General features: G+C 49.4%; 3 protein-coding genes across 3 annotated transcripts; all 3 read left to right on the forward strand.

The window, feature by feature from the left end:
* Positions 1 to 94: 94 nt before the first annotated feature.
* Positions 95 to 634, forward strand: ASPSYDRAFT_36654 (uncharacterized protein; the record flags this gene model as incomplete). The annotated part of the gene is made up of 1 exon (XM_040845452.1): positions 95 to 634. One exon carries the CDS (start codon positions 95 to 97, stop codon positions 632 to 634), a length of 540 nt encoding a protein of 179 aa, XP_040696904.1.
* Positions 635 to 6,077: 5,443 nt separating this feature from the next.
* On the forward strand, positions 6,078 to 7,401 carry ASPSYDRAFT_542002 (uncharacterized protein). Its single transcript, XM_040848815.1, has one exon. It carries the CDS (start codon positions 6,531 to 6,533, stop codon positions 7,236 to 7,238), a length of 708 nt encoding a protein of 235 aa, XP_040696905.1. The 5' UTR covers positions 6,078 to 6,530; the 3' UTR covers positions 7,239 to 7,401.
* Positions 7,402 to 15,264: 7,863 nt separating this feature from the next.
* ASPSYDRAFT_542207 (uncharacterized protein) lies at positions 15,265 to 16,375 on the forward strand. The gene is made up of 2 exons (XM_040848817.1): positions 15,265 to 15,269; positions 15,451 to 16,375. Exon 2 carries the CDS (start codon positions 15,564 to 15,566, stop codon positions 16,143 to 16,145), a length of 582 nt encoding a protein of 193 aa, XP_040696906.1. The 5' UTR covers positions 15,265 to 15,269; positions 15,451 to 15,563; the 3' UTR covers positions 16,146 to 16,375.
* The last annotated feature ends 5,434 nt before the right edge of the window (positions 16,376 to 21,809 follow it).

Consider the following 21,809-nt stretch of genomic DNA (forward strand, 5'->3'; position numbering starts at 1 on the left):
CCGGCCACCACTGGCAGAGGTGATTCATGGGTCCAGGCTGAATGCTAGGACTACCGCTTAAGGATCATTGATCCTAAATGGGAGAAACTCGATCATGTTCCACGCCGGAGTCGATACAGATGCAGTCACTTCTTCCGGAAACAATATCGGAATTAATGCGATCCTCAGGGGATGTCCTGCTGTCGACAGCAAAAGGCTGGAAGTCAAAACACTGCTTTCCGAATCAAATGATACCCAAAAGTCTGCCGAAAGAATGGATGTGCCGCTGTTCTGTCGTTTTCTTATTCAGGCCCAGCCGATAGCCCTAACCACGAGAGCAGTCGTCATATCTCACAAAGTCGACAACAGTTCAACATCTACATACACTGGTTACCAGTACTCGTTCCGGGACGATTGCGCATTTTGTACAGTCAAAGAAAGCGATTTAGGTACACTCCACCAATCCTCCGTTGCAGGTACTTCACCATTTCGAACCTTTCCAACGGCCGAGGAACAGTGGCTGCTGGCCACGAGGAAGGCAGGCGTTGAAAATACCAGCCTTCTTCGCTTCGCCAACCACCGGTCAGGGTCCAACGTCACAAATGTACAGTATCTGTCATTTCGAACCTCTGTGCCTTTACTGGACACTGGTTAAAGCCACAGATATGAAGATACACCCAGCGAGGGCGCTGTTCCAGGAAATGCAGCATAGCATAATATTACCCATAGCCAAACCCGAAAACCCATGGATATATGACTCCGGAGCGGCCCGCACCGTCGTCGTCAGTGAATAAAAGCGGATCTTTATTCGTATCTAAGATCAGGAACCCTGCTTTGCTCGCTATGTGATGATCCCAACAGCGATTCTTCCCGCCAATCTACACCGCATGAAACGCCCCAGAGAGACGGGAGATAGTCACTGGCCCAAGCTTCTACACGCTTCTGCTCTGCTCGGCTGCTAAGTCAACATCATCATGATGCTGATGCAAGATACTCTTGAAACGGTAGGCCTTCTTTCTGAGGCCTGGATATGACATCAGCTGGTCTCTTCCGAATGACAACCCGAGTGAAGCAGAGAAGGCATGAACATCACTCGGTGGTCGATCCAGAAGACGTCGTGATAGGTACTTGCTGTTTCCATCTTGGCCTGTTTCGTGGATGGGACTTGGCTCCATGAGGTCTTTGCATATGGAGGACTACCGCTAGACTTTATTACGGCTGGGGCCAAAGCGCCCGACGCATCTTTGGAATCTACCTCACCGACTCATCTACTATCGCCAAATGGTACCTTCAGAGGCTGCCATAAGATGCTTTCTCCGATATGTGCCGGAAAAGGCCATATATTGTTGTTTTCTTTTCATCAAAAGTGCGGGACTAGGGAGAGAAACCAGGACCCAGTCAACCCAGCCAGCCTATCTCGATTCGAAATGCCTGGCTAGCAACTGTGCTGACCAATGCTCGACTTACATGACAGTCGAGTTACATGACAGTTGTTCATCGAGCTCGGCAGTACAAATACGGGCTGATAACATTATATCTGAAATTTCTTTGCTTTACCGCGCACTGCCCGCCCTATCTGCCAGCATTCATGTGCGTTGGTATCAAATCCGCTGGATAACGAGACATTGACAAGAGACCATAGATGAGAAATCTAAATGTGGTACAAGGTGGTATATAACAATATCTTCAACTACATCCAACGACTCGCTGAACTCATTCTCATACTCCAAACGAACACCCACTTACCTGACCGAAAATCATCACCCAAAGCATACAACAATATGCCCAAGGGTATTAATAATGAACATGGGTATCCGCCGGATAACGAGACATTGTCGGATCACAAAGGCCAGACACTGCATTGCCATGAGCACAAACCCGAGCACGACAACCGGAGCGCTACAGTCGGGAGTTGTCGACCTAACCACTGAGAACGAAATAATTATCAAGAATGTCTCGCAATACCCTCTGGCCAATGTCGGCGTCGGGGTTGACACCATTATAACATTCGAATGCATGCCAATCCGTGCAATCTCGCATTCAGCAGTCCAAAACTCAGTCCGAGTTTCTGGTAATGTTAGACAGCATAACGAGCGGCCTTCAACGCCAACGACATGAGAAGTAGCGGCGATGCTTCTGCCAACGATCTCCAGACAAACTTGGGATGTCGTGTTCAACGGACGAAGCCTGCAGTAGGGCTGCTCTAGACAACGCCGGTTGAGTTCGCGACGCAGAGGCAGGAACCTGCTTGTCGATCACCTGTGTTTCCTCCTTTTCCAACGTCAGCAGAGGCTGATTGACTCGAGAGTGAGGTACAAAATGATTCATTGTTTGAGCTCCTTATTTGGGCTACGTGGTGGCTACATGGACGGTGGACGCTCTTCATACACTGACAAGACTATTTCTGGGCGAACTAACTTGGTTACCGAAACCCGCAACTAGCATAACCGTGTCCAAGCGATAGAGCACACTATTCGATATATTATATCCTTCCACCAGTCAGCAGCTCCCGTTGTTGTACCTGCTTAACAAGTTCAGCTTGACGCCTTGAAGACGAATTGCGGCCTTTCCGTAGAGTCGATATATGGTGTTTCGTGACTTGGTACACTGTTCGCATCCATAAGCCGATACCTGAATACCAAATGGAGCAGGGGCTTGGGCTATCCGCCGATACCCCCAATGCCCTAATTGTGTGCCTTCGCGCCGTGTCCACTTCATTTTTCCCTCCCTTGCTTCTATCCGAACTGATCGACCACGTCTTCGCTTTGTCAATGGAAGCTATGATACCCCGCATATCCTCCTAGGGCGGGACTATCTCGGCACTAGATTTTTGGTGTTGATTTCCTTCCTGGAACACGGTGGTCTCCTTCTTTGATTCCTGCGTTATCCCGCAACCGTGATCTGTGACTATCAGAGTTCCTGCAGCTGTGCATCACAGGACATACTATGGTTCGTTGTTCGACAATCAATGCAGCCCAGCCCTCTCTCTATTATGCCATTTGGTCCTCCGTGGACAGGGGCGGAACGCCGCGGACGCAGTTGTCATATACGACTCCGGCGACACACTTGGTGCTGTTGGTTTTTACTCGAGCGATATTGGGTCTAAAGTTAATACCGCGAGGCCATTCTAGCCGCACGCTTAGAAGCTGCCACAATATTGCTGGCGATGGGTGTGTGGAGTATATTGCCACTTCGCTGACTGGTCTATAAACCCTAACAGACAACTACATCGCAAACAGCAAATGCAACGGCAGAATCAGCACCAAAAGGACGCTGAGTCGTTCGATGGAATCTTCGCGTCACTGATTATCATCGATTTGAAATCAATCTGGAGATATGTTGTCGAATACTCACCAAGGCAATGACAAACTCTACACTTCCACATCTACCATACCCAGGGTGACAGAATCCAGTCCAATGGTCCTCCTATCCACCATCAATTGGACAGTTCCGCCGCACCATTCAGGATTTCCTTTCTTAAAACTCCTCATCCCGTTTATCTTTACTGTCGGTCTTCATACACTTTCCTCGAGAACTCTTTACTACTCCATCACACGAGCCTCGCTTATTCCAACCATTATGAACGCATCACGGTTCTGGAGCTTTCAGGCGTCGGTGCAGAGGATTTCAACTTTCTTGCATCCGATAGTAACAGATCTTTGAAATCCGCCAAACACTCGTATCACTTCTGACCGGGCTCCTGGTGAATTAAGATTCCCGCGCTTATCACAGGCTTGTTTAGTCTGAATTAGCAGGTAACTTGGCAGTTGTTCTCGAAGTCGGGGTCTCGGAATCTGCGCCTCGGCTGGCGATTGACGCAAGAGGATGGTTAGAAACTCCCGGGGCGACTGTCAAGGCATGCATTACGATCAATCTCAGCCGGGTAAGCTTTATATTTGCCTTGCTAATACTGCCCGATGTCGTCTACGGCTGACGTTCTGTTCTTTCTGTTTACGTTAGGTGAATTTCAAGAAGCAGCCCATGACAACCGCCAATATTGGCTGCGTTTTACTATTGCGGAAAGCACCTTGGCTTCATAGGCTTTCCTTACACCATTTCCTGGAACGGTGCTAGCACCATATACGACAGGCATATACGACGCACCTATGGAGAAACTCCTATAGGACGTAAAGGCTTCACATTCCCAGACAACTGCCACGTCCTGCCCGAATGACACGCCCATAAAGCCAAAGGACGTTCCGGTACTCCAGTTGGCCGGCATTGCAGCAGGAGACCGGCGTTCATGGCCACAGCTCGATCACCTATTCAGCTTATCTGCTTTTGGATGGAGCGCAGCAGTCAATCTTGGATACTAAACTCTGGATATAATTCTTTCTTCAAACAGGCTGTTCACAGTTCTGTTCACGTCATCTTGCTTCTATAGGCCACGGTGACGAATGTCTGCTCTATGACTCCAGTCTGAGAAAGGGGCGCCCTGGTATACTGCAAAAGGTGGACCCTCACAACATACCCCACCATAACCATGCCATTCGAGCCTGCCTGCGATGTCCTGTCTGTTCAGACTGCGGACTGAAGGGACATGACTGGAAGTGTCCCCAGCATCCATCCAAAATACACCACTATGACAACACTGATCTTATCGCGGCTATCTATAGCTGGACTTGGCGGGTTGAGATCTTTCTCTGCAAGGCTAAATCGCTTCTCTATCATACATGCGAGCTATGTAATGATATTTACAAGGCATGGTGGCTTGCGTCCTGCCGTCTCTCTCTGCCATGATTATCTAGCTGATTATGGATGGTACTGAAAAGAAGGATGAGACGGATTAGACTCTAAGTGTCTTAAACGCTGGGTTGCTGGGTTGCTCGGTTGCTAAGGCGGCCTCCCTCCAAGTGGGCCTTTGGCTCACCTCCCAGGTGACAGAAGAGAAGAGGTGCAGGAAATGCTCGAGCACTGGCCAATGGAGACGGGATATGCTGACGACGCTTTTGCAGCAATCGAAAAGATCGTTGAGAGACAGGGGATCGTCCAAGCACGCTTTGGCGCCATGAAGCTAGCAGCGATGAAGCGTACCGACTATACAACAGCAAATGGCTTCATCAAGTAATACCGTGACACAGTGGACGCATGCCAACGTTTAGAGTTCTACTCCACACTCATTCTGTTGTCGAACTTGCGTGCTGACATACATAATTGGGTAGACAACAGAGAATACTCACTCACGGATGCAAACGAACCACCGTCTTTCTCGACATTCAATACGGCTACAGTCAGTTATACCAGCACAGTGCATCAGAGAGAGCAGGCTGGCCCCTTGAGAGTTGTTTTCGGAATCCACATGTCTTACAATGGTGCAGCCGATATTCCTGCCTTGGTTCATCTACCTGTTTTATACCATTTGAAAACCCGCAGCACTAGAATACTGGTGGTGTTGAGAACTTGGCAGAGGATATATGGTTGCAGTTCACGTTCTTTGCCAGCCATCCACCCGCAGCATTACAGCGACCTTGTTGCTAGGTCTCTGACAACACTTCATACTTCTCCATATCATTCTTCTTTTTCCTGGTCATCACCAGATGGTCTCCCAAGAGATTTTCCTACGCCTGGACACTTCCTCCATGGTCAGGATAAACAGTACCCCGGCCTGAGGCAAATCAACCCTTATGAATCTCATGATCAATAGGAGAACTATTTGAAGGAACAGACAGGTGTGAATGGTTTCAACCCTCAAGAAGTCAACAAGATGACACCGAGAGATTCTTCAACAGCTTTCCCGAGCCACCGACGCATCGTTCTATTCACTCTGGGGCCGTGTCTGGTTTGCATCAGAATGTCCCTATCTGTCGGATCAGATAACAATGCCTCTCGGCTTCGCACTATTAAAACGCCCGTACAGTGCTGTTTTTCGATTGTCGACCAAGGAGAAGATACACTATTTGTATGCTGGCGGAGGTTCCTCTCCAATCACTCATCGATTCCTCCAATCTCCGAACAGTCCGGCAATTGCAACCCGGTATCTTTGTGATGACATGTAGACGCCTCGGCGTGGATTATCTAGGGGTGGAACAGCTGGTGTGAGGGGCTTAGTATCTCCCCTGGGACCCTTAATCGAAGTCCTAGCCAGGATATTCAACGAAGCACTGGACCATCCGGAAAAAATACCAAAATACAAATAGTCTGTCCCTGCCTTTTATTGATCTATATGAAGGTAGTGACGGCCTTGATGGCTATGAAGAAGCGTTCTCTTCAACCACCAGCAGGCATCTGCATACAGCACATTACGCCAACTACCTAGTGGGATATGTTTGATCTACCAACTCCAAACGATCTTTGCTCTCAATAAGGACCTCCGGCATATACCATACATTTCCATGAATTCATCTGAATCAACAGTCCCTGCTCAAGGCTTTAATAAGGAGGCAAGATACGGCAGCGACTGACGGAACTCGTCATGCCAAGTCCAGCCCACGATGGCATGTCGACATGCAGAAAGCCGCATGCTGTTTGGTCTGCTTTGACTATTCTTCAAGGCCCGATGATGTGGATTACCAGCGATCTACGACATTGCCACTGGAAGTCACGGTTGAAATATGATACAGCTTGACTCACACTCGTGCCACTATACTGAGTGTTGTCAAGTCGGGGCGGCCCGGACAATCACTGGAGATCGAGACATCTTTATTGATTACCACGAGTATGGCCCGAACGAAAAAGCATATAAACACGCCACCGCGGGAGGCGGCGATGCAAGCATGAAAGGTCACGGCACGATCATACTACGCATCCGAACAATCGACGGGGGGTGTAGAGAGTATAGAACAATGGCGTACTTCAATCCGCAACTGCCATTCAACCTCGTGTCGTCAACGACCGCGCGCGACGAAATGGGATTCTATTGGAACCCCAAGGACCTGCTTCTACGGGATGTCAACACTGATATTGCAATTGGAACGACACGCATTTGGCAAGGAGTCCCTGTCATTAATACCTACCAGAAAGACCCAAACACCAAGACACTCATTGCTATAACACCTGAGCTAGAAAGTAACGACCTCGAAATCATCGCAGCACTCACACAGGACGATATATACCAGGTCCACCGCCGCCTGGGCCATGCGGGCGTACCGAAAATAAAAGGCATCCTTGGCCAACGATCCTTCGCGGGTTTTCTGGAGAATATTCTCGTCGTCCGCTGGATATCCTACGACATTAGCCTTTGCTCTTCATATCGGAGCTGTGGTTTGTCACTGTGGTCTGTGCTGTGTCTTTCGTCTGTTCAACGGAGTAGATTGACGTGATACTAAAGTCTGCTCCTACAAAGCAGGGCGGGATACGACGACCATCCAAGTTCATGCCCGCTACAGACTCTTCTTGCATACCCTAAATCTGTCGATATGTGCTGGGCAGCCGAATCGACCGTTCGTGGTGATACCGGGGTCACTGCGTTTAATATTCAACACCCCAGACAGCAGAATAGTCCCTTTTCCAGTAACCTATATTTCTGCCAACCCGTGAAGCTGTCAGAAGTCGTTTACTCGTATCGAGGATTCAGCCATCACAGAAAAGTGACTAGCGACTCAAGGCCAAACAGCGACATGCTACGTACGTCAGATGGACAGGGAAAATGACAAGTGATATCCCCATACACATTTTCACTCGGGGCACTTGTTCTATCAGCCTGACTTTCGGCACCTCAGGTGGCTTGTCTCGCTCTATTAACAGGACACCATGGAGACGGCTTGATGAGAAATCAGGTTGCCAGATAGCTCTGGCATCCTATGCAACTGGCTCTCTCGGGCTGAACCTTCACCACTGCTGCGCAGGAGGGCCACATCTCCAAGCATTACAGGTGTATTTGGTGGACCCATGATGCAAACAAGTGTGCAGCGTGTCCAGTCTTCCCGGCCCAGTACATGTCTGGCCGTGATCAACTATTCGGGTTCATATACACCGGTACTTCCGGAGGTACTTCAGGAAGTCTTCAGTCCTGCAGCACCCCCAGAACACTATGAGTAATGATGAGAAACAATATAGTCTCAAGCTAACATGTGCAACCCGCCTGAGCTGTCAGTGTGACTCGACTTCATGCTCTCTCCACGGACGAGACCCCGCGTGCGATGACTATCTACAGTGATTCCAGCGGCCACTTGTCCAGCTATCAAACTGAATTCGGAAAACCACTACCTGCCCTGTCGGAGTAATTAACTAGAAAACCTGGATTCTGGGTGGCCGGCATATGTTCAAGGCATTGGCTATATTCCGTGCTGCAGGTGGTCGCTTGTTCCCATACGATCATGATATTGATATCCTGGTCTCCAAATCATGGCATATGGGTTGTCGATTCGCCTCCATACTCACCCGGTTTAAACCCAACAGAACATTCTTTGCACCACCTAAAACACCATATAATGAAGGATTACCCAAATATCTATCTACAAGGAAGAAGTCAGATGGATTGGACACAATTTCATGAAGCAATTACAGGGGGTTATTGATAGCCTAACGAGACGTCAGTGAATTGCTTGATGAGAATGAATCCTGCAAAGTTCTTGCTGTAAAACGAATCGATGTGCCTTCGCATTCGACAGCAAAGATTCCCGTATCCGTGAATCCCCTAGTCTGTCTACGACGGCAATCTTACTGGGAATGATGCACCGCTTCAGCCCGTTCATGCTGGTTCAATTTAATCAGACAATCTACAACTCCCATCAGGGACATACAGCGGCACTTCTGTCTATTTCTACGGCCTGGAGGGATTTAATTCGGGCTGCCGGATGGCAAGACCTGGCATAGGGAGCCTTCTCTTTTTAATAGAGATCCCCTTTCTCTTGTTTGCAACGGATGTTACACTGTTTCTGCAGCACTTAGGCACAACTGGATGGTTGTGTGTTTCTTGAGGCCTCAGGCCACATGTCGGATTCAAGCCGCATCTCTTCATTAGCCCTAAGTGCTTCTCTACGCTGACATGCGAAGAGCTCAAAGACTAAGACTGAATTAATATTCGACAACTTCGTTTTCGAAGCCATTAACCATAATGCCCAGCGATCGTTTTACCACCACACCTGTTCGCGGGCAGCGACACCTACCTTACCGGGTGCCTCTCCTGGCAGCTTTGACTATCAAACATCATTGTTCGCTTCGTCCTGCTTAGCTCACTCTGCCTCCCTCACTACCAGATGATTGGTGGTGAGCAGCTGGCTCCAATATCTTATATGATATGGAAGAACTGTTTTTCATCGATAACGCGATATTGAACAACCCGTCCGAAAGCACAGTGCCGAGGAACACATCGATGAAGTTCCTTCCGATGGTACCTGATAGTGCATCAGGAACCGTCACGCTTACTGCAGAATGACTGTTGGGTGCGATGGATTTCTACAATTTGGATAATGAAGATCCGTCCGAAGAGATAGGAATCAGAATGGAAGCATGACAGCTTATCCACGCTTTCCCTCTCGCTTATTACCGTGACTTCCAATTGCTGTGTTCCGGGATGCCCAAGAGGCGGTTAGGGTTGCAAGACAGGGCCAGGGAACTGAATACTGCCACCAATAACAGGTAATACCGGTGACCCAGCTCCTATGGAGGGTAGTAGCATGGTTTTGGTCTGGGTTATTGGGGTGGAGGAGGAGTAGGAGAGCTCTTTTTAAAGTCTATATTCTAGACTATCTGCCCTTTGATATCATCTCGCTATCATCGTTATTTCGACCACTACCTGTCGGGCTACAACAATGGTAGCATCTCCAACCTTCTAGCGAATCCAGATTGCTGCTACCCCTGTTGAATTTTGCTTTTGCGTCACCGACCTTGCAGTCCTGTTCTCTGAAATGCTTGAGTACAGCCTGATTGATTGTCCTAGGCTCCCAGAGCTCAGAGAACATGGCAATCATCTTCGGTATTAGGGCATTACCAGCTCGGCTTTGCCACCTGTTCAATCTCCGCGTCCTGCACTTGGTCCTTCTCAACTCTTCGGGCTGCATATTACTGGCATGGCCATTTAGGCGGTGCAGGATCAGCACGAGACAAGTGGCCGCTTCCAGTCCTCCCGATTCTGAGACACGTCAAGTTAATTCCATCACCGTACGGATACTCCATCTATAAGATGGGATTTGCTTTCGAGGCCAATTCGTGCTATATCCATAGTTCAGAGACACCCAAACCTCTAGTTAGAGTGGACTGGCAATAGCCGAGACGCAGTACCACTCCTTCAGTCTTCATGGTAGAGTTGACAAAGTCCTAGGTGGCTCCAAAAACCTTCTTTGTGAAGTGGAAAATACGCAAGTGGGTCAGAAAGACCATCGTCTTCTCCAATGGTTCTATCAGAGGCGCCTACTCCGGCTTTTCTGGCAGTCTTAGCTAGCAGCAAGAGATCTCCTCCGCTGAGTAGGGTGCACCTGCTGCTTCTCGCGCTCCGACGCATGCCTTTGCTGTGATGCTGCCTGCAGTCCCTTTCCCTCTGCCTGTCTAGCCTCCCCTTGCCGTCCTTTTTTCAGAGGAACGGACACGCTTCTTACCTTAGCTATACCGACTCCCCACGGTCCTATCAACCTCGGACCTCACTCTGGGGGAACTCCCAGAGGAATAGAACGGGGAGCCTCCGGTTCCTGTTACAGTGGAACAATAGGCCCCCATCGCGAGAATAGATCTGATGGACATACTCTGCGTGCGCTGCCACCGTGTAGGGAACGCAGAGGTACTCGACTCGTACATCCCCGACGTCCCAGTGGCGGTCTCGTCGAAAAGCAACCGTCCCATCAGGGGCAGATTCAATGGTTATACTCTCCGGCTGCCACCGCGTTGGGAATTGGTTCATCTACCTGCGGAGGCGTAGTTCATACCTCACTCCGCGGTTAAACCTGTAGCTATCCGTGGCCTACCTCCTTGTCAGGTCAGCAGCTCTAGTCAGCCCGTGGAGAGGGTCGGCTCTCGCGCTGATCTTATATCCCGTCCCTTTTGCGGTTTCGGTTCACTGGTGTAGTTGGGCGCGCGAATGCAACTGCGGAGCTGGGACTTTTGGAGCATGCAGTTAGTCCATGGAGAGACATCTCAAACTACCGCAAGGATGTTGAAAAAAAAAAAGAGCGGTGCTTAGGCCTCGGACTATCCATTCTTTGAATGGACCCGGTCCACGCTCCCAGACTATGGTCTCTTGCATTTGCATGGGTACAAGCAAGCAAGACAGCTCCTTGACCGGCAGCTAGGGTATAGTGTACGCACGCAGGAGAGCTTCTAATGCTGTTTCCACATTTAAAGCGTATTCCGGAAATATGGGCTCATCAACATTGGATGGATGTGTCCCTGGCCCGCTGCGTATTCCTCGCCATCGCCAGGTCGGGGGTGCTTTCCCGATGCGCAGTAAAACCGATGGTCTTCGAATACCCGATGTGTTGTACTATTTCAGGCCGGGGAGCTCAGATGGAACGTTCAGACGGAACAAACAGTACCATGACACAGGGGCTTAGACGATGAGAATCCGGATTTGACTGCTGCTTCCCGATTGATCGGTGACTCGATTCCGCCAATGGAGATACAGAACGGGTACAGAAAGAGCTTGATAACCGTTACTTCACTCTCTCACAAAGGTACCGAGGACACGGATCTACCGGGGTCGGACGGATGGACATGCGGGTATGACGGCTGGGGTGAGGATTGGATCTATATGAATCCGACGCCCGAGGCAATCAGGTTGTTGCTTCTCTTATCCTAGACAGGGGTGGAATACTCAGGGACTACTCTGATATTCTCGCGCTGCTGCTTTCCAGTGGATGACCGTCTCACTATGCCTCCAGTCAGCTCCAGTCAGTTATTGGGGTTAGATATGCGATGTTAGTGGAAGTGAAGCAGGCTTCTATCTTGTTTATAAACTCAGAACCGTCTGCGTTACACTACTTGGTGCAAGCATAGAATCATGGACCAGGCGAGGCATGCCGTCAGGAAGATCCAAGAATGTGGTCTGCGTCGGCTTTTTGCTGCAGAACGAGCAATCGAAACTTGAATCTGGACCGGAATAAGGATAAATGTTTACACTGGCTTGGTGCTGAAACAGTCGGCGGCGGGTTTATCATACTGGCGTGGTCTTTCCCACGAGCGTCATGATACTGTTATACTTGCACCGTCGGTACCTGGATGGTACTCACGCTCTGGATATAGGGCTTGACTGTATATACATCCTCTGTGATAAGGCCTGCAATGACGGCAGTGCTCAAATTGCTCAACTTGCTCAACTATCGCGGAGATGGAGGGTCAGGGTTAGCTCATCTTGCTCCGACAAGGGTCTCCATTCGCGGCTTCACAAATGGTAGCATGTCACGGCGCGGAAACACCAAAGTGGTTTTTTGATGGCTGTTCTGCAATGCCAATCTCGCAGTATATTCTACGCATCAGGCTTCGGAAAGGAACCCACTGCTGTACTCCTTTGTACTCTGCGTCAAACACTTCTTCCCACTGTTTAAGGTAGATGGTGCCCTGGTTACAGCTCGACTACCATTGCCAAGTTAGGACGCGCATTATCCGATGCAAAAGAACGGCTTGGCTTCTATTCTAATCTGCTGCTGCCGTTAGTAAGACCGTCGAGCACTTTGACTCACCGGTCTCTCTCTCTGCCTTTGCTGGAACTGGAACTGGAACTGTCATTGACGAAGATGATAGCAGTGCAAACCCGCACGGAATGGCCGTCGTTGACTATTCTGACACCTGACAGGGCCTTCCACGAAGTGCCAAAGCCAAACAATGAACTAAAGCAGCCATGGTTGTGTCGGTTTGAAGCCGTCCTACAACCAAGCAGCGGTGCGTGCTCTGTGACTCCTAATAATGATGTCTCGATATATACATTTGAGTCGGTCATCTATCCAGTACAACTGACATTCCCGAGCCAACATGGCATACAACCGGCCCAGTATCACTCCCGCTAGTTTACCAGATGCAGAAATGTCCTTCCCAGAGATATTGGCCTGACTGTCCGAAACAAAGGCAAAATGCGGAGCGGGACGACTCTATGAAATGAAACAAATGGCTCCTACCGCCGAAACACGCTTCAAGTTGTATTCTATTGGATTCCGAGTGCCAGGTATGGGTTGAGCATCTGAAGGCTCCTTCGGCTCCTCGCAATACCAACTATATCGAGGGGAAAACCTGCTTGCTGGATTGCCAGGAGGGAGCCATCAGCCCTGAACAAGACGTGAAGACGCCGATCAACCCGTAAGAGCATGCGGAAGTTTACGGTCCCAATTAAACGGCATCACGGCGTGAACTGTCTATCGTGCTCCTGACTGAGGTGAACATGGCTCTAAAAGGCCTTTGCATACTCGACATTTTCAAGACGGGCTGATTCAACTGCTCTCTGTCACTCCTACAGCGAGGATCTATCAGAAGATGGCTGAGGCGTTTCCTACTATCTGCCAAAGAGTTCAATCTCGAGCAGTCGCATCACACACCACTGCTTCTGACTGCCAGCTACGTGATTCCCGAACGCCGATGGCTTGTCCCGACGATCTACTCTATTAAAACATCAAGGTGTCGTCGACTTGTCGTGAACGAGCCCTGGCTCGACATTCCACGTTCAATGGCAAAAGGCGTTTCAAACTGACCCATGATCAACAAAATAATCAAGGCCTTGAAAAAATGCATGCAAAACATAAACCCCACGGTAACCTCCACGCTGCTCCTGTTCCTGAGTGTCTTGGACCAATGGTCCACGGCCTCTGGGGCAAATGCGCATTCGCGCTTAAGCCACTGGAGCTTTCGGACGACCACAAAGAAATGACCGCCATTGCCCTTACTCTTAATATCTACGTTACTGACGGTGTTCCTCGTGCCGCGTACAGAAAATGACTCTGGATTCCATGTTTTGCTTGTCATTGCCGACAAGTTCACGAATACTGAGCACAGGGCATTCCCTCAAATTTACCATTGTTCGGTTTCGTCTGTCGTCGATCGAACCTCAATCTCAGTCTTGCAAACAATACGGGCCCGAGTACTTGATATATGAGCAGAAAGCTGCAGATACTCAGTACGTTCTGTCATATTTCTGTACCAGTCAAGCCAACATTGCTAGCCAAACCTGTAACCGACTACGAATCTGTTTCAGCCGCTTCGATGAAAACGAGGCCGCCATACGGCTACGTCTCGTTCCATGGCCTCTAACTTTTCAAATGCAAAAGCCAATACCACAAGCTCTATCCTTGGTTGCAAAATTACTGCATCCACACTTGTGGAAACAAAGCTGTCAACCTGCCGCGTTGATTCGTATATTCCACGACGCATCGTCCACTGCATACTTCATGATGTATTCTACTTGCAGACCGGGAAACCGTCCCGTCAAGAGATGTCCCTTGTGGTTTCTGTCTATTACAAGAACACCGTCTTACAATTTCCATGGTGCGCATTTTGGTGGAGTGGGCTTTTGCTTTCACTCCGTCTTATACTTACCGTCGTTTTATTGACCCATGCGTTACCGAGATTGGGCCTGGTCTACTTAATGAGCGTGATAATAATCCAGGCTCTCCTGAACGTACGGATGACGGCCATATTGAAGCACATATATGGTTATAGGCAGCCTGAAAGGGCTACATGCCCGCACCGAATACGCAGAGCTCTACTAAACTGACAGAAAGAGCCTGACTGTGGCAACTTGAATATCGTTCACCGCGAAGTGCCAGGTATACAACACAGGCAGCAGTAACAAGTAACTTCTACAGTCCATCCCGGACATTCATGCTTCTATCCCCGTTCTGTTCTTCTACTGGCCCACTCCTGGCCATCGCCTGTGAAGTCAACCCAAGACAAGAGAACAGTCTCGATAACTTAGACCTCACAGCGACCCCACGTAGTAAGGCAAGCAAGCGCCCGTCCGATGCCGACTTAGCGGGAAGTTAGGGTTAGGGGGACTGGGCTCTTGTCCACCTTGGCATATCAAAATATCTATGGCTGCTTGCGCTGGTGGTGAGATATCTTCCCTGTCGTGCGTGAGACAGCAACATGAACTGCACGCACATCCTAAGCAGAACACATCCTGCGTTGAAGAGCGCTCCACAATCAAGGCAGATCAGCTTGATAACTTCATGACTCGCTCCGCCTAGCGATTGGGGTGTCGACGCCTTGGACTTTGTAAATCCAATGCAAACGACGGTTGAGCAGTTGGTTCCGTTTGTTGATGGTCCGTCCTCGAACATGGCCTGGGCAAAAGTGTAATGGCTGTTCTGGTTCATATTCGCATGTAAATTGGACAGGGGGGTTTCGGAGTCTATACTCTTTCTGAACTACTCTGGTTCTAGGGTTAGGCTACCTGGTCAGTTTAGTCAGACAAATACCACCCTACTCCCTTTTGCCAGGTGAGCCCTCTCTTTTCCCTTCAAGTCTTTATCCATTCCACCATGGCGAATTCCGCACGCTAAGTCCGTCTTCCCTCTAAGGGTCTTTTACTGAGTATCATCGGCCCTCACAAGATCTCTTAATCTCATCCATCCACTTACACTTCACTGATGCGAGTTGATCAACTATCCCTGTTAATAGCGTTCCGGGACAGCTTCGTTACCTTGTACACCTCGACTGTTCTAGACCTACAGGAGCGACGACCGGGTTCTAAACGAAATACTGCCAAGTCAGCGATATTGGAGACAAACTACATGAGTCAGAGAACATTGAGATATAACCATCACGATGACTATCACTGCCTTGGCGTTCTAGGTATCGACGGCGTTTCAGAAGAGCAAGCCAGATGGCCTGGTTTATGGATGTCCACCGTCAGATCGATAAATGCTGTGTCAACACAGTTTGCAAGTATTTATTATATGTTTCTGATATATAATCATGGACTAACGGAATCAAAGTCCGAATACTACCTGCGCAATTACCGACGAAATAACTGTGAATGTCTCCTTGGTCTTGCTACTGGACGGACTACAGAGCCTTGCAGTCGCGAGACGCACACTTCAAGGTACCACCATGACATGTGCCCCATTCTAGGCTCAATACCAATCATGGGCTGTCTTGTGATTGAAATTTATATCTTCGGGATGCAGGTGAAGCATGCGCTGGCACATATACCCGCTCAACCACATCATGGTGAAACGCATATCATGGAAAGAAGGCCAGCTGGTCGAGACCAACGCAACGCTCGCAACACAGAACCGAACCCGAAGAGGTTTCCATACCGGTGGTACCGATTCGAGAAACCTTCACAGTCCAAACCCTCAGGAGCGAGATAACTCCAGAAGAGGAAGCTTCTCATTATGCGGCACTGCAATCTCAAGTCATCTACCAAACCTTCCAGATCGAAATGGATTACCTGACCAGGTACGTTCAAGCTGGTAGAAACGAACAGGGCCAAGTCCTTCCAGAGATGGAGTGATAGCAATCAGCGAAATGAATCCATACCTTTCTGGCCTCGCCGCGTACCCTGAGGAAATTGTCGCTTTAGTTATGGAACCACGATCTCTACCAGCATGGTCCCTCCAGAACTTTGCCTTACCGGTTCTGAATCTAATCCAGTCCTTCTCCCTCCGAGACCCGACAACTGGATTCAACGACGTACGACTCCTATGTCGAATGAGACGTAATCGCATGTACTGTCATGCCGGTGGCCAGTGAAGTCGTTAATCGGGTGGATTGGATACAGCTACCATCTCGTCTCCACGCAGTAGAATACGCAAGACATCAACCAAGAGATGAGGCTCGCTGCAAGGTTCTGCATTCCGAACCCGACAATATCACGTCTTGTACCTTGTCAACAATGCAATGAGGCCAAATGGAAATGCAAATTTTCAGAAAACGACCTCAATCCTGGGGGTCATCGAGAGGCCTCAGTATACCACAAGCGTCAAGTCGTGGAAGCACTTACCCCATTCCTGGTTCTGTTTTAGTTTGTTCCAAGGACCTTGGGGACGGTAACCTTGTCCAATTGTCATAGGAACACCGCTTACTTTGTTGGGCCTGTATGGTGAGAACAGATTGTCGTTCTCATCCACCTCGCTTGCTGTCTACGATGATATTGAACGGCTAACGAGGGCTATGCCAGCAGTCTCCTCACCCTGTGGTGAAAGGAACAACATACCATCTCTGGGACTGATAACACTGGCTGCGTCAATAATGGCAACTCCTCGCAGCCAGAGCCCTACATGGGCCGGGTCTCCGCCTCTCCGGAGGTCAGTTCATCCCCGGCTTCTTCGCTGCAATTTTCGCCTGTCCCGGCCGCCATTCACCTGCTCCCTCGGTCTCCTCCTCCACCCCCTCTACCCCCTCGCATGCACCTCTCTCCCCCGCTGCCGCATGCCACGCCTGCCTCTCACGAGGCGAGATCTGTTCGTTGGTCCGAGGTTCTCGCGGCCAGCAATGTCAATGGTCAAGAATTAACTCTCCAGCTGGATATCTGGATATTCCACAGTATTAATATGACTACCTGACTCTCCTTTATGATGTACTCGTGTGACAGCTGGATCAGCCATCACTTTGACCGCCGTGGCAATGTTGCTATCTAGGGCAGTACCTAATGGTCACCCCAGCGAATTATCATTGGGACTTGCCAGAAATCCTCAGCAGGAGATGCCAGACCTGATGATCATGACGGGGTGTGTTTGCTGCCTTGTCTCGGACCTCAGGAAACGCATAACAACTGCTACCCAGCATCGTCACGTAGCCTATGTAGATAGCGTGAGAACAAAATCAGACATCACGCCAGAGGAGCCGATGGACCCGCACAACCTGGGGATCCTTGAAGTGGCTAGAGCATTGCAGTTACATCCTATACAACATGGTCTGTCTAGCTATCAATACGGGGCTGTGCCAATACTCAAACCAAGGCTGTTATGTCCTCGAAAGAAGTGGTGGCCGCCGGATGATCGAGATATCTATCTCTGCAAGATATATCCTCAATTCGACTACCCTCTAGCCACTGTCTTTGCCTGTTTGGCAGCGGTATTTGGCGGGCAATGCGCCATTTATGTTCATGTCAGTCCCATGAAATGGCCGATATTCTTCTATACCACTACCCAAGAATATACCGGCAGGGTTGGAGGTTATGTGGACCCCAAGGAGCTAACATTGGACGAATAGTCCACCGGGAACGGGTCGGTTCTAATTCCCTGGTAGATGAACGGAATTGCGTTTATGGATAAGCAAAAAAAGGGTCATCTCAAGAGTGGCCTTGCCACTATCTCGAATACAAACTGGTGATTGGAGAAAAGAGGGCATGATTATTGATACCAATGAGGAACTGGAGACGTTTCTGAAGGGACTGGAATTATGGCCCGGTAACTGCTAAGGTGGCTTTGACTCGTTAATATCTCTCAAAGTCTTTGAAGAAAGCCCTAATCCCGATGGTACATTCTCTACTGGTGGACCAGCTGGTCAGCTCCGTGGGAGGACTTGGGTTAGTTGCAAGAGTACATCATCTTGGTACACCGAACGCCCACTAATTCAGATAATATCGCATATCTAAACGCTCCTCTGGAAGTGGACTGTCAGATACGTGCTTCTACTGTATGATGGCTCTGAAGTCTGGAGCCCTAAATCAGCATCTTGCGGTCTTGCTGCCACCAAGATGGTCTTCTCAACGAGCCGCAAGGTGTTTGAATATGCCCCAGAACCACCTGAGGGCACTGATGCAGCGCAAACTGTGACCTTGCAATAGCAGGACGGAAAAGCAAACAGCCCGTTCCTGATAGTATTCTCCATCATCTCCATTTTATGCACAGTGTCGGAGCGGGAGGCGACTCCCCAAGTCCTTCTCTATGTTACTTGCAGATGACTTTCCAGCCGGAGAACTGTCCAGCCCTACCGTTATCTACATCGCCATGGGATAGCCAGCACTACCAATGGAATGTATTGGGCTGCCACTATCATTGTACGAACGAGACACTAGGATCTGCAATTACACTCTGTCCGTTTTCTGTCTGTTTACAGCAACATATACAGTCTGTCTGCCTTGCCATGACAGCAGCCAGCCAGGCCTATGACGATATCGACGAAGTATTCGAGAGACAGTTAGCCTCCAGCTAGCTAGGCCAGAGGGTGAACTCTCAGCGGTGAGCGCCGGATGACAATATTGCGTTGACGAAAGGACTCGAGGACATGCGAGCTGCCTTTGATTTCAAGACGAGCTCTTTCATCGCGAAAACAGACCTGGCTGGCTGACTGGCTGGTACGAGGGGAACTCTGCTCAATCGCTATTTAGGTGCCATGGTGAATGAATCGCCGAAATGACCTGGACTTTCGAATTGCTGCTGGCGAGGAAGTCGAGGTACCGATATTGCTGTTGACTGGCTATTTGAAATAGAACCGTGTGCCAGCGTGAAAATACCACCAGTCTTGTCTCACTGGTGGCTGACCAGATCGAGCACCGCCAAAAGGAATGGTATGCATGATTATCTGGGCTTTGGTGAAACTGTTCTACACCAGGTTCTGGGCTTCCTCACATGCTCAACACCGCATGACTTCATATAAAAATTTGTACCCAACATGGAGTGTATTATTTGAGGCCAGTCTATATCCATTTATCCTTCATTCTCACATCCGTTAATGCCACCTACTTCATATGAAACCCTGCTACATGGTACGGGCAAATACTCCGTGGAACCGATCCTAATTCTATCATACCGCATCTTCTGATCAGAATGATGAATTGCGTATTACTGGCTATCCATAATGAAGCAGCAGACTATCCTTCTTGTAGAAGTTGCTATCTGCTACAAGGAGCCCTTCTATGTGATACTGAGTTTGTTTTCGAACCCACCAACAATGTCAAGGGCTATTCAATATTGGCACAGTTCGGTCAGGTGCATACTGTCGAGTTTATTGATATACCGTTGATTTAAAACTGACGGCTTCCTGAATGTCTCGCATTCCCTGATGGCGGCACGTTATGAACTTTTTTACGGTCCTTTGAAAACTCTAGGGCCATCCTGCGTGCTATTGCGGCTTACAACGCACTCTAATGTCATACTTTGCCATATATGCATTGGTCTCTATCTTCGTAGCACCCCCCGCCTTGTGCCATCAGCAAGGTGTTGTGTATGAGCCACTGAACTGAACCGGGCTATCTTATTCGTCAGACAAGATACACCTACACAGATGGTTTCGAGGAGAGCGATCTGGGGGTTTCTACAAGACGACTTACGATCCACTCTCTAGGCCGGGGGACTTGATCTTGAATTATCCTAGTATCTCTATGGCCCATGTCCATTCCGTCCAATGACAGGTTTGGGTGTTGTTTCTCGGTAGCAGGACAATGGCAAACCCAGGCCGGTCCCTAGCTAGCCCTATCTGAAAGCCAGTTATCATTGACCCTTCCAGCGAAGCCGCGTTCCAAAAATGCCTTCTCCGCGTAAAGGTCGATCTGTGAACGGGCAAACTCCCCAAGGTACCATCAGTTGCATGGCAGAAGCTCAGTTGGTCTCGTCGTTTACAGTCCAGACAAGAGACAACTGTCCAGCAAAGCCCAGGTGACGACCTGATAACTTGGTGGGAACCCAGAGGCCACGAAGAAATGGACTTAGACCGCGCATTCGAGTCAAACACGAGCAAGAGCTGACATTCTCCCTGTTGGTCCTAGACCACATTGTTGTCAATATGGCATTCATCCTTCGGATGGCTGCCGTCTCTGATGTTTGGGAAGTCCCCGTACCGTCACCATGCCTAAGCTGAATGATGACCATACTCAAGGAGACGCCTGCACTGAGCTCGAGCTCGACCCTAACCGACCAATACTGAACATTAAACACTTACTATGAACCCATGGCAGGTGAATAACACCGCATCAGCCCTAGGCCAAGAATTGAATGTGTCGAAATACTGAGCTATATACAAACGGCTCGCCAGTCACAATGAAGCAGGGTAAGTTACCTGCTGTGTCCTCTTGGTAGCGAGGTTTAGATTCGAGGAAACATTTGCGTGGGATGCGTGGCCACCGGGATTACAGGGTGGCAATCTGCACGGTGCTCGTTCAGTTGTAGTTCTTACGACAGACCGAACAGACATGTCTGGTCGTCAGTATCAGGCTTCATGACTGCTTCCCTCTCCGGCCTGGCAACTGGATTGAAAGTGTTTTTGCTGTTCAGGGCATTCAAGGCCGAAGCTTCGAACGAGTCCGGGCATGATTTACAAGTTATCCTCCATCTCCGATGCAGCCCTAGGGTGTCCACGGTCTGCTCTTAGCCTTCATGCACGCAACCCCGACAGAATCCCTTCGTGTCTCTCGAGCTTCGGAAGAAGTTCCCCTTGGTTTGGCTATGGGCATTATATTTACATATTGTTGGCCAGGGTATCTAGCTCCCTTGTACCGCGCAGAGTGGAGCCGGGATGATGAAGTGGCCTCGGTGCCAAACGAGTGGGAAGTATATGGAGATGGATACCTCTGTTCCTATACACTGCTCGTGCCGATCACCTTGTCGCCCTGACTCGCCAGCGTTCTTCCACGCGTTATGGGGTTCATGTTCTCCCTGTGATCATGCCCTGATATGCGTATTCAGATTCCAACCGGGTACAGAGCCCCCATCAACCGGAGATCTAGTATTGACGGTGTATGATTATGGAATTGAGTCCTGGGTTTGCAATACACGCCAACTGCTATGCTATGGTACAGCAACCCTAAGAATGCGGAAATGATGCCCCTCACGTACATCTTGTTGAGGATTGGCGTGCATTTGGGGAGATCAAGCCCCATGGATCTCAGTTATTCCATTCCCTCAATGGGATCCCTTCTACTGTGACCGTTCAATAGCACTGACGGTCACGGCTAGGCATTCCCAATATCAATACTAGGAGTGTTCCCACAATTTTCCTCGCCCGTTCCTGATCGACGCCCGATATTCTACTCTCCACATCGTCCCTGGCCCAAGCTTCTACTTCTACACCATGTAGACTATAGAGACTGTGTT

This window comes from Aspergillus sydowii (genome assembly GCF_001890705.1).
Source record: "Aspergillus sydowii CBS 593.65 unplaced genomic scaffold ASPSYscaffold_17, whole genome shotgun sequence".
NCBI lineage: Eukaryota > Fungi > Ascomycota > Eurotiomycetes > Eurotiales > Aspergillaceae > Aspergillus > Aspergillus sydowii.